This window comes from Helicoverpa armigera, chromosome 2, assembly GCF_030705265.1.
Source record: "Helicoverpa armigera isolate CAAS_96S chromosome 2, ASM3070526v1, whole genome shotgun sequence".
Lineage (NCBI taxonomy): Eukaryota > Metazoa > Arthropoda > Insecta > Lepidoptera > Noctuidae > Helicoverpa > Helicoverpa armigera.
Window position 1 is genome coordinate 4,954,835 of NC_087121.1, and position 12,994 is coordinate 4,967,828.

At 34.9% G+C, this 12,994-nt stretch overlaps 1 protein-coding gene across 4 annotated transcripts in view; it reads left to right on the forward strand.

The window, feature by feature from the left end:
- Nucleotides 1–12,994, forward strand: part of LOC110376460 (G protein-activated inward rectifier potassium channel 3) — a 43,763-nt gene that overhangs the window by 29,150 nt on the left and 1,619 nt on the right. The window contains exons 1-7 of one of the 4 annotated variants that reach the window (XM_021334960.3): nucleotides 531–1,154; nucleotides 5,615–6,059; nucleotides 6,667–6,846; nucleotides 8,707–8,896; nucleotides 10,800–10,924; nucleotides 12,173–12,278; nucleotides 12,485–12,878. In XM_021334960.3, the coding sequence (XP_021190635.3) occupies nucleotides 1,057–1,154; nucleotides 5,615–6,059; nucleotides 6,667–6,846; nucleotides 8,707–8,896; nucleotides 10,800–10,924; nucleotides 12,173–12,278; nucleotides 12,485–12,878 (1,538 nt within the window). In that variant the 5' untranslated portion in view covers nucleotides 531–1,056. Of the gene's footprint in view, nucleotides 1–530; nucleotides 1,155–5,614; nucleotides 6,060–6,666; nucleotides 6,847–7,069; nucleotides 7,250–8,706; nucleotides 8,897–10,799; nucleotides 10,925–12,172; nucleotides 12,279–12,484; nucleotides 12,879–12,994 lie in introns of those variants that run through there. The other 3 variants (XM_049843572.2, XM_021334943.3, XM_021334952.3) reach the window with 3 other exon arrangements.

Genomic DNA, 12,994 nt, shown 5'->3' on the forward strand with positions numbered 1-12,994 from the left:
ACATTTCTTTTAAACATTAGAGTCGTTTAACTGCTTTTAAATGAGCCGGCGCATAAAGTTTGCAGCTTAAAATGTTATTGCAGCAGTCGACGGATCCATAAACACGTCCATTACCACATTACCTACTCTAATGAAAATACGCACGAGATAATGCCTACTACACATTCCCTGATCAAACATAATGCAAAAAAACTTTCAGCTTCAAAACAATGATTCATCATAACATATTAAATCTTGCTCAAGTTTGATGATCAACAGAGTGACGGACATGAATGCCGTCGAAGTCAAAAAAGTCGTCAATCAACATCCATAGTAAATAAAGTTTCAATAGCAGACATTAATGCCGTTCGCTGGAAAAGTGGAGTCCAAATATTTATCTGAACATCATTCGTAAATCTTAATAGCACTCCACCCAAAACGTGATCCATAAAGTACACGTGCAGATGGAACCAAGGAGATTTTTTGTTCAAAAAATAGGCAAGGCGACGTCGCGACGCGCCACGGCGCCACTGGCAGCGTTGGCACGGGACGCCTGTATAGTGTTTGTTTGTGAACATCTTCGCATCTGTTTCATTAAACATCCGTGCGTTTCAGTATTGGACCAATTCTCATCGCAATCGGTGCGAGTGAAAAGTTCTTTCCACGTACTAATAGACACGCAATTTTCCTTTAGACGCCATTTTGTGTTTTCTCCTTTTTGTTTTGGTACGAAATAATGTTGACGATGTTGCGGAAAATCGTGGTTTTGTTGTTTGATATCAAAGAAGTGTTCAGTGAATCCCTCATCAACGTTCTCTTGAAAGATAGAGTGGAGAAAATCGTTTAACTCTGTGAAGTATATCGAGTAGTAACATTTGTACAAATAAAGTATTCGACTGTGTGATAATAATTTAAGGTTAATACAACAGTTCAGGTGCGCTGGTCTCGCGTTTGAATTTGATAACGATAGTTTTACTAGTGGATTTACAAAGAGTGTTTGAGAGTTATTTATAAAAGTTAAGAATTTGCTTCAGTATTAATTTTAAAAAGCCAAAAGTGTATTCCAATCAGTCTAGAATGTCTGGATTAAAGAGATGTATAAGTCAAGTGTCAATGTTAATGACTGGAAAGCCGATAAACTCATCGGAATCAGCATGGAGCGAAGAATTACAGAAGTAAGTCCATATTGTTACTGGATGTAGTAATACGTCATAATGGTTAAGCAAAGAATGGGAGACTACGTAGTAAGGTGTCAGAATTTTTGGCAACAAGTGTATCGCTAATTCATTGCTCCCGCAAGTTTCTTAGAATCCCTTGGCGACGAATTAATTACGTTACTGCTGGTTTCTAAAACACTTTATGTTTACAAAACATTTCCCTTCGAAATTACCCCTATTTAAAGGAAATATAAAAAAAAACATTGTTTCTTATTCATCCTTAATTAGAACATGATTATTGTTTAAGTTTCATGACATTCTGAACACTTGATGAAATTACACTATACTTATCAAAAACAGATCAAAAACAGTGATGGGGATCAAAAACTCTGTAATCAAAAAAGTCTGCTTTACCAATATCATTGGTGCATGGTGATTTCATTAAACATGAGTTAGTAAATGCTCTTTAGAAACGTGTTTTCTCGTCTGGATAATTCAATCCAGGCGACCTTCACATCGCTTGATGTCATTCGTTCGTAAAGTGGGCGTCCACACGACTTCGCATACACTCAGTCACAGCCAATGCTCCGTGATTAAAAAGGTTCAAGTTTTAAAATAGTAAAAACTGATCGCTACGTAACGTCTGGCGATAGTTTGCAAAACTACCTAAAACTTCTAGAAAAGAAGAGAGAATCAAATTATATGCAGACCATTTGCAAATTGTTAAATGATTCAAGCCATAACAGAAACAATGTAACTGAGATTGTATTTTTAACAGATGAACTAAGTGTGTATAAATATGTGTCATTGTTAGCTTTCCATTCAGTCACCAAAGTCAACACGCGCCCACAGTCGAAGTGAAACCTACCTTCTAAGAAATGTCTAAATCGAACATAAACTTTATGTTTTCTACCTAATAAATGTTGCAATTAATTACAATTCCGCCACACGATTTTCGTGTCGTGCGGTTTACCTTAATAGACTTCTTGTAAACTGTTAATCGGTTGTGAAAATCGAGATATCGCCGTGAATATTTAATGGTATCGGTGTCAATTAAATAAGCATGTAGTTGATTGGAGACCACCATAAATGGGCCTATTAGACGGTCCATTAATCAATTATAATGTGCAATCGTTATATCATAATTAGCCAGACGCCATTTAATTATGCCTTGAGTGTCTCTACTTGATATTTATTAAAACACACCAGGTTCACTTATAACGTTCAATTTGGTTCAAACCAAAATAGTTGACGCCTTTTAAAAGTTTATTTGGAACGTATATATTTCAATGATTAGTGGCATTTACACGAATAAGGATCTTGTTTTGGTCCCTGATCTCTTTACGTGCATTGCACTCGTGGAAACCAGTTTTCTTTATATTGATTGTAGGTACTTTTTCTTTTAAAGGTTATTAAAAATGTCAGTAGCTTTAAATTATGACAGATCGTGCACCATACCATAATTTTTTTATATATTTCTCATAGGTTTCCATGGAATTATTTAGTAAATTTGAATTTACAGTAGCACACCCAGTCATCAACGACAATAATACATTTTCAAGGTGATTTTTAATAACCCATGTAAATGCTACTCTGTCATAATTTGCAAAGCGTTAAGAGATAGCAAACAAAATTAAACTCAAATGACTACAAGGTATTGATTTGTCTAATGCATTATAACGCACTAAACTAGTAACCATGTATCCATTTAATTCTGTTCTTTGAACCAGTGAGATAATTATATGGAAATTAGCTTCACATTAAAACTTATGATACAGTCATCTCACTGAAATAGCAAATCCAGTTACTAGGAAGCGAATGGACGGTAAAAATTGTTCATATGATACTTATTTATAAATCTGTCAAGAACCAGACACATACATATTTCGAACTTCTATTTGTAAAGAATAAGAAATGTTTTGACATTTTAATGAATTTATATGTCTCAATAGCGTGGTGTGGTAAAACTGTAGCCATCCAGACATTCTCAACTTTCGTATCTAATTATGATACATTACTTGATTCGTTTTTGACATCATTTATATAGACGTATGTGTCCCTGAATTAATTTATCGTTACCATCCTTTGGTCTTATTAGTCATTTGTTTTAGTTTCAGTTTAATTTTCACACATCATTATCTTATTTATTATTTCAAATTGTTTCTCTTGGCTGAAGAATGTTCCCATCGAATAGTTCCAACGTGAAAATAAAGAGATTATGAGAATCGGTTTTTCCAATAACCTGCGTCGATATAATTCACATCGTGCAAAAACTGAATCGTTAATGTAAGCATTATTAAGTTCTGATGTATGGCAAGTATCTATAATTCTAAGAGTAGCACCTATTCTTTGTACTGTATGAATATGTATAATTAATCTTACACGTGAGTACATTATAAAAAATCGTGAGTAGATACTGGGTTGTTATTATTATTTATATGTTTTTATGATAGTGAAGTCGTTACGTCCAATTCAGGTATAACAAAAAACTAAGGTAATGGTCCCGTAAAACGGTCGCAACCATCAAAATTTGTGATTCTGAATCGATTTACGGTAACATTATTTGCGCTGTTTTTTAGAACGTACGGTACGATAGTAACTAGTAAGTAATGTCTATATAATTATGGCATCAAAAAAATGTAATGATCTTCGGGTTTGTCGCCCTTTGCAATGAACTTTGCTATGGAACTAGGTATGTAGGCGGTATTGTATAAAAAATATAGGAAAGGTTCAGTAAATAAGCAAATGTTTCGTTTTATCATAATCTAGGTATCAAAGCAAATTTCAAACAATGATAAGAGCCTTCAATTTATTCAAAAAGGCTTTTAAAAGATTAATAAGAGTGCTAACTTCATATAGCATTACTGGCAGTTAGGAGAACGGGTGATAAAATTTATATCGCGTACGTAAGCCCCATAAAAACACTCGTATTTTATTATCTGTTTTATCTATAGAAATAAATGGCAGCTTTATAGTGACACCATCTTATCTAGAGTATTAAATGAACTGCAAGCACTCAATATCCTAAGTGAAATGGATTGATTCATTTATTTAAACCTAGTTGAGCCTACTCGACATACATATCGGTAGTGATCGTCATTTGTTTAATGAATTTTAATTTCAAAATGCGTAGACTGTCAATCAGGTAGATTTCATTTAAATAAGTAAATGAGTGTTCGATTATGTAAACAAATGTGAATCGTTGCCTTTGAATAGGGTAGTGTCCAGGGTCGAAATAATGAAATAATATTTAGTCCGCTTTTTAGATAATCAAAAAATATTGGATACGTATTTTTTCTTTTTTTAATTAAACATAAAATGACAAAGATAATACGCTTCAAAAATTAGGAGTGGGGGCCTTTTACGTCACAGTCTCCTGAAAATTGTAGCAACTTGTGACGTCACACTCAACTTTAACACGCTATATCTTAACAAGTTCTGATCCAATTTAAAAAAGAAAAAATACGTATCGCTTAATTTTGGACAATCTACAAGACGGACTAATTATTATTTTTTAGGAAACTACCCTATTGACATTATAAGTTAACGTTTTCCGACTTTGAATTAAACTGTATGTATGTATGCCTACTTGCAATTAGTTCGTAAATTAATTGAATTTATAAGATTTTTTTATTAAAAATAAAAGAAGTGGATTATAAAGACAATGGTGGCGCCGCAATAAATTCTAATTAAAAGTAGAATGTAGAAGTTATTCACGTTGATTATAAAATTGCAATAGTAGGTAATATGACGTTATAATTATATCTGCAATTATAAACACAATATTATCCTCCACGCTTCCAGGTACATTAACATTATTGATATTAAGTACGTCTTTCTTGATCATATTACTGGAAATACCATAGTTTATTATTGTAGAAACATGCAAGTAACATTAGCAATGCACTGCCGTCAATCACACAACAATTTGAATAATTTAATAAATTGCACTTATTTAACCAACTGAACAATATAGGTATTTATTTTATGAACGTCAATGAAACGTCAGGAAAATAACATAAAAGAAGTCGATTCACTGGAATCATATAAGATTAAAAAACGATTCTTTAGTCAAATTAATCAGAATTAAACCCAAGATGCGATGCGGTTTTTCTAGACATTCAGGTAATAAAATGAGTTGCCAGAGGTGAGAAAACGATGGATGATATCACTTTTTTTTATTAATAATGACACGGGTATTACGAGCTCCACTCAATGAAGATTAATGTCATTAACTCAAAAAACTCGCAAACATAATAATTCATCTGTCCGTTCGCAAAATATTGACACACCAATCCAATCATTTGTAATCATCATTAACATGTGTGATGCTGTAATGTAAAAGGGGATTTTTTGAATAAAAGAATGGTCCCCATATAATTTTGAAGTTGTAGGAATTTAAATGACTGAATTTTTCTGAAATGTTTGAGTATTGGTTCCTAAGCAAAGAGTTACAAGTTCCATTTCTTTATTTACAGATACCGTCAAGCCCGTTACGCAGCAAGACGCGTCCGAAAACGCGTCATCTTCAAACACGGAGACTGTAACGTCGTCCAATGGAACGTGGCCAAGCGCAGGCGCCGATACCTTCAGGACATCTTCACGACCCTCGTGGACGCGCAGTGGCGCTGGACGCTGCTCGTGTTCGCGCTCTCCTTCATCCTCTCCTGGCTGCTGTTCGCTCTCATCTGGTGGCTCATCATCTTCACCCACGGAGACCTCACCCCTCCCCCGCCCAACGAAAACGTCACCTTCACCCCCTGCCTCAACAACGTCAACTCCTTCACCGGCTGCTTCCTCTTCTCCGTGGAGACACAACACACCATTGGCTATGGCTCCAGAACAACTAACGAGGAATGCCCCGAGGCTATCTTCGTCATGTGCTTACAAAGTATTGTGGGTGTCTTTATCCAGGCTTTCATGGTAAGATTTATACTATTTACGTTTAATAAGCTCTCCCATATTTCACTCAGTTGATTAGCAAAACAAACAAACAGAGATGAACGCTGAAAGACTACATACTGACTGTCAAAACAAATTCCATTTACTGGCAGTAAATTCTAATAGCATTAAACTAGACTGCTATAAAAAGGAACTATTTTTGTAGCAATTCAGGCTTGGATTATTTTATATCTGTTAAATATGTAATCAGTGTTATAAATAAAGTGTTCATGAAAGGGTTTGGAGTACATTAAACTGAAAAAACCTTCCTGCTCTGAAGCTAATATGATAATTTTATATTAAAATAAACTTGGAACCTCGCCAAATGTATTAACGTAACGTACACTATACGATCCAGCCAGATGTTCTCTTAAAAATTATTACAAATTTAAAAGATAGCTTTATCATTAGGCTGTTAATATCAGCGTTACTAAAACAAATGTAGAGTGCAAGAACATTGAACTGTCAATGTATGACATTGGCAGCACCTAACGTTCAGGAAGTACTGCTGTGTGCAAGTGACGAAGACGATCTTGAACATGTGGTTTATCACGCGGCGAACATTGCATCCATGTTGTTCTAATTTTAGGTGGGAATCGTGTTCGCAAAGCTCTCTAGACCTAAAAAGCGAGCCCAGACCCTGCTCTACTCCAGGAACGCCGTCATTTGCTTGCGCGATGGCCAACTATGTCTGATGTTCCGTGTTGGTGACATGAGAAAATCCCATATTGTCGAAGCGCATATAAGAGCACAAATAATCCGCCGCAAGGTATATTATTTCGCCAAAAACGGAGACTGGTTAGTGATTGGGGACTTCAGTCAGCACGCTTAGTTACGTCTAACATGAGTTCACACTGACTCCTCTCTCTAACTTGTGGGGCGTCGAACTCTGAATGTAAACTCCCCATTTAGAAATCAATACAGTGCTCTTCAGACTTCGATTCCCCAAGTTTTGGAATATGAATTTCAAAACAGTTCTCTCTTGTCCATAGGTGGGTCTTATATTTGCGAAGCTGGCACGTGCAAAAAAGCGTAACACGACGCTCCTGTTCTCGCGAAACGCGGTTATATGTCTGAGGGACGGGGAATATTGTCTGCTATTCCGTGTTGGAGATATCCGCAAGTCGCACATACTGGAAGCGCACGTGCGCGCCCAGCTTATAAGGAAAAAGGTATCTCGTTGTACTTCCAATATGCTATTTGTAAAATGCATTCAGTGTTGCAACTACTTATTTACTTGCGCGTTTATTTGCATACGTTTGCTATCTTATACGACCCATCTATGGACGATACAGCATGATTTTATTTTATGTTTGCTTTATTTCACCTCTAACTGCTATTTGTATTATGTACCTGCACATTGCATTACTTATTTTCCACATACGTTAATTATTAGTAACATATTGATATACATCTGTTTGAATTCAAATCAATTCAGCAACTATCGGAACTAAACTATTGAATCTTTCCATTAGCATGTACTTGATGTTCATTACTGTTTCCGCAAACTGTTGTTTGCATAAAATATTTTAGAGAACAATTCAACATCGAGCTGAACAATTAAAATAAATTTGTTTTTTGATTGCAGCTAAAAAATAATAACCAATTAATGCTACGCGTTGATCAAATTATACCAATGTTTAATCAATTTGCATCATTATTATTTTGTAAAAAATAACTACCTATTGGTTAGCTACACGTGGTTCTAGTACATAACATTATTAAGCTTACTGCGTAGTAGTACATAGGTATGTTAACCTTATGGAACCAATCAAATCATTTGTTACACTGACTTTATCGTGGAACGGCAATTTAGCTAGCTGCATCATATCCAATTTTCTTTTTTCTTAGAATACAAACAATAATCAGAAAGAAGCATGGATAAATAGCGATTTTTTTTATATAACTGCGCTAAAAGAAAATGTATTTCAATTTCCATGCAAACTGTCACAGGAATCGAAAATTAAGGTAGTGTGAATTACAACTACCTATTTTAGTATACAGAGACATTATTGTATCACTTTTTGTAGAAATTATCGTAGCTCGGTTCTTACGTCATGAGACTGTAAAACAATCAGACAACTCTACTGGTCAATACATCATCCAAACAGTCCTTATTCACACCCTTCGTTATATTCATGACTTTTTGCATTTTTGATGCTAATAACATTTTCATAAGGTTATATGGCAAATATTAATGTAGGCCTAAGTCTTGAACTTTGTTATTTTATTTTCTGTCTTCAGCGAAATATATGCCACATAACCTTATGGCTCTGTGTTACAAAGGATTATATCATTATATTAAATTGTTCAATACATAATGCAACAATATGCGTTAATTATTATATCGTAACAATTATTCCTGCTTCATCACTAAAGAAAACCAGTTTAAATAATGATATAATCAAGCTGAACACGTAGAAAATATAGCCTGCATAGAAAATAGAAGTTGCTGTTTGTATACTATCATCACTCAATAGCAAAAACGGCATCAAACACAATTTAACTTAGTCAAAATCCAAGCATATACGCCCTTTTCAACGTTATGACAAGATACATACAACAATGTACTACAAAAGCATCTGACAATCACAAATGTTCTAATAATTTGAATGTTTCCAAACCATAGATAACTAGAGAGGGCGAGGTGTTGCCATTCTACCAGCAAGAGTTGAAGGTCGGCGCTGACGGAGAGGAAGACAGACTGATGTTCATATGGCCGATGACGATCGTGCACAAGATCAACGAAAAGTCGCCGCTATATAATCTCTCCGCGTCTGATATGCTGAGGGAGAGATTTGAAATCGTTGTTATGTTAGGTGAGTGTTGCAATATGAACTTACTTTCCCATATTGCTGGGACAATCCTGCCATTGTTACTGAAAAAAAAAATGTATTTTCCCAGCATTATTAGGTTTGATAAAATGTTTTCGGTCGTGATGGTTTTGACATTCAATCCTCAGTCGCTCCTTAGAACGATACTTGAGTAAAACACTTGTACTCAGCTACATCTGGTTAGACTGGAAGCCGACCCCAACATAGTTGGGAAAAGGTTCGGGATATGAGATAAGAGTTTTGACATCTAAAAGGATACGAGTTTAGGAATATTATTTAGTCTTATTTTCATTTTCTTGCTTTGTTAGTTATGTTAAATAAGCACAGTGGGAAAATATGGGTAACATGATAGGTAATAAGTAGATTAGATAAATGAGAATTAGTGGGAAAGAAAACCAACCCATACAATAGCAATTCTAAATAAACTAGGTATGTACTAGCCAGCTTCTGATGCTGATTGTCAAGTGCGTGATATAATGCACTCGAGCGATGCAAGCCAACATCCAACTGCGAGAATATCGCACATGTCTACCACCCGTCAACGCCACGTAGTTTCAGAAGATAACTTGTAAAACAATGCACCTGAACATAAATTATCATCTTCTTTGAAACAAACGATATAGAAGAAATACGACAGTTACAGCAAATATTTCGTAACAAGAATTTTAAAATAGACATTCCATACGATTTTTTTTAAACCGTCTGGCTGGCACACAGACTAAATAACATAAAGCACTTAATTGTCTATGATAGTTCCACAGAAAACATTTAGACCTATACGTAATGACCACACGCTGTTGGCACTTTCTTGACAGAGTTTTGGTAGATTGCCCTGAACTTTACACAATGATAATCTTATATGATTCCATGTATTATTATAATTGGAGTATATTTTGGGCGTATACTTGATGGCCAAGACAAGAAAAGGCTAAATCCAATGAATATATCGCTATAGAAATATCTGCAGAAATATCAGCAGTTCTGTTTATTCTACAACGACCTTTATTGGGATATAAAGTTAGAATAAATGGAAACTCTCTATGCTAATGTTGAACAGAAATCCCCATCAGTGACACAGTTCATAGGAAAGTCTGTTAGAACTGTGAGTCAGCGTCCATTAAGAAATAGCTCCGATTACAACATTATTTAAATATAACTCATATGAATTTAAAGTGTCTTGGAACTCATTAATGAAAAAACCCAACTTGTCATGATATTCGGCATTTAGATAAAGCTGCATTCGTTTATAAATAAAATGTAGCTGTTTTTGTCTAAATAAACCACGTGGCCACGTGTTGTCAACCATAAATATATTATCATTAATACCTCTGCCAAAAATCATATAACCGATATAAATCACATCACATGAGATTTCTTGATTAAAAATCCCTTTGAACTGAATAGCGAGTCTGTAATTGTGAGAAATACCAGATCGTCCTAATCATAATGCGTTTTTATTGCACGACTCTCAAGCCAAGTTCACTTTGAGGTCGTCTGAAAGGGTGACTACATAAATCGATTAGTCGTGAAAAGAAAAACTGTAGCTGATTCATGTGACTGACTGCGTTCTATCTCCTTATTCCGCACTAGCTGTTTTCCGTGGCTTTATATCCGTCCCGGGAAAACTTTTTTCCTTACTTACAAAACAGCAAATGCTACTCGGGTATAATCTAGCTACCCGCGAACAAACAACCCCGCGCCGTTTAGAAACAAAATAGAAACAAAAGCCGGAAAGAAACAAAAAGCCATTTTCTCTCTATCATACTAGTATACTTCGATTCAGTCACAGGCTGAAATTCGATATATTTTATGAACCATATAGTCACTGGCTGGAATTCTATTTATTTAATTAATCCTCTATAGTAATTGCTCTTCTGTATTTTTCCAGAGGGAGTGATAGAGTCAACGGGTATGACTACCCAAGCGCGCAGCAGTTTCTTGCCATCTGAGATCCTGTGGGGTCACCGGTTTGAGACCATGGTCACGTTCAGGAAGGACACTGGTGAATATGAGGTGTGTAACCTTTTTCTTGTTATATCACGACATTATGGAAATGTGATTCGAGTCTATGGTGTGGGTCATGGCCGTTTTGTTGTGTATTTCGTTTTAAATTAGGTAATATGGTTATAAGAAAGATATGATACAAAATTCGTAGAATTTATAATGTTTATAATCTTAGGTCTCTTTTATGGCCAATTGTTGGGAAAATGTGCCGTTTCTCACATCTAAATAGTGAGAGCGTCAATCCACCACGCTTATCCATATTGAGTTCTTTCTTTTGATCATTTTATTTTAAAAGACTATTGAGTTTCAAAACTTTACCTATGTTTCATTTATCGTGGTTTTATAGGAAATAGCTACCAACATATTTCATTAATGAATACGTTATTGTTGCATAACATGCAATTACAATAATAAATCATATGAAAGATTTAATAGGCAGCTATTTAATAGGAACAATTAGTTCTACATTACAAACTTTACTACTCATTCCACAGAAATTAGTTCCATATTTAACGGTATTTATTTAAACACAATAAACATTGAGGTATTTAATAAAAGAAATATCTGCAGTTATATAATAAGATTCCTCGATTTGACCTCATCAATTTGTTTTGCTACTGAATCTAAATTATAACTGACGTGATAATTAAATGACCCTCTAGTGGATTATACCAAAATCCGGAAAAAAATAATCTAAAATGCATTGCCATGACCTCAACATGTGGTATGCAAATTGAAAAATAAAACAATCAACAGTAAAGTAGTTGCTTTTTACTTCCGAGGCTAAATAACAATAACTTTGAGTGATTTTCTGAGGTTAGATTAATGTCAGATGAAGGGAATATTTTTTTTTTGGCTGATTTTCTACCTTTGTTTTTCCTTCTATCTTACACCTTACCAGAAACAAATACGTACCTACCAAGATGCAAACATAACAACTAATCGAACATACAGAATTTCCAAGAATTGGTAAATGTTTACATATTTAGTACATGTGGGCGCATGGCACATACAATGTTTTTTTAATCACGTTTTTCCTTGTTCTATTATTTTGCTGTGTTTACAAACACGTTTAATTTAACAGTAGATTGTATTCATTTAATGAAAGAACGAAGGCTTTATTTTCATACTGTTATGTATAACTTCACAGGAGTAAAAAACACGCCAAGTCCAAAATTCGCAGCAGTTGTATAACAATCTACAAAACCTGGTTTATTCTCTTCTCGAATACTTACATTATTATTTCTTTCGTTTCAGGTTGATTATACCAGATTTAACAACACGTATGAAGTGGACACTCCGCTATGTTCTTCGAAGCAACTGGACGAGTTAAGAGCTACAGTTTCCAACTCGCAAAAATTGGGTATGGATCATAACCATCGATATGTACTTAAATATAAGTTAAATACAAATTTCATGGCTAATCAAAACAAATATAGAAATAAGGATAACTAAGATAAGAGACCAATCATTAACATAATCAAGATATGTTTAACTCTTACCTTTTTGAGTCATTTATTAAAAAAGGTTAAGTAACAGTCACGCTAAAATCTGTTTTCTTTTTCACAGATCGTATGCTAGGCACCATCCCGAAGACATTCTCCGCTGATACCTTAGACCTCAGTTCAGTCGACTCCATGTCCTTAGATGAGCACATTGAGATCAAGATCCCCGAAGCGAGGGCCCGAGAAAACAGACTGATGGCCCAAAACAACTTCATTCACCACATCAACGAAAAGTCCAGAAATCCAAGCCACACGCACTTGGCTGTCGAAAATGGCCAAGAGCAATATAGAAATCATATTCCGTCGGAGCATAAACAACCTGAAGTGAAGGAACATATGCATAGAAGCCATAGTCACGCTAGTATGAAGAAGGTTCATGGACTGACCCCGAATGGCGTCGGCCATGCGGGCAACGGTCATCATGAACATAAAAATGATGAGCATAAGAAAATTATAAAGTAAGTTTTGTCGTGTACCTATTTCTTATTAATTTACAACTAATCATCTTAGATCCGAGGTTGTAAGCTTTAAGAACTCGAAAATGTGTAATTGTAAAATGATTTAATTTTGGACC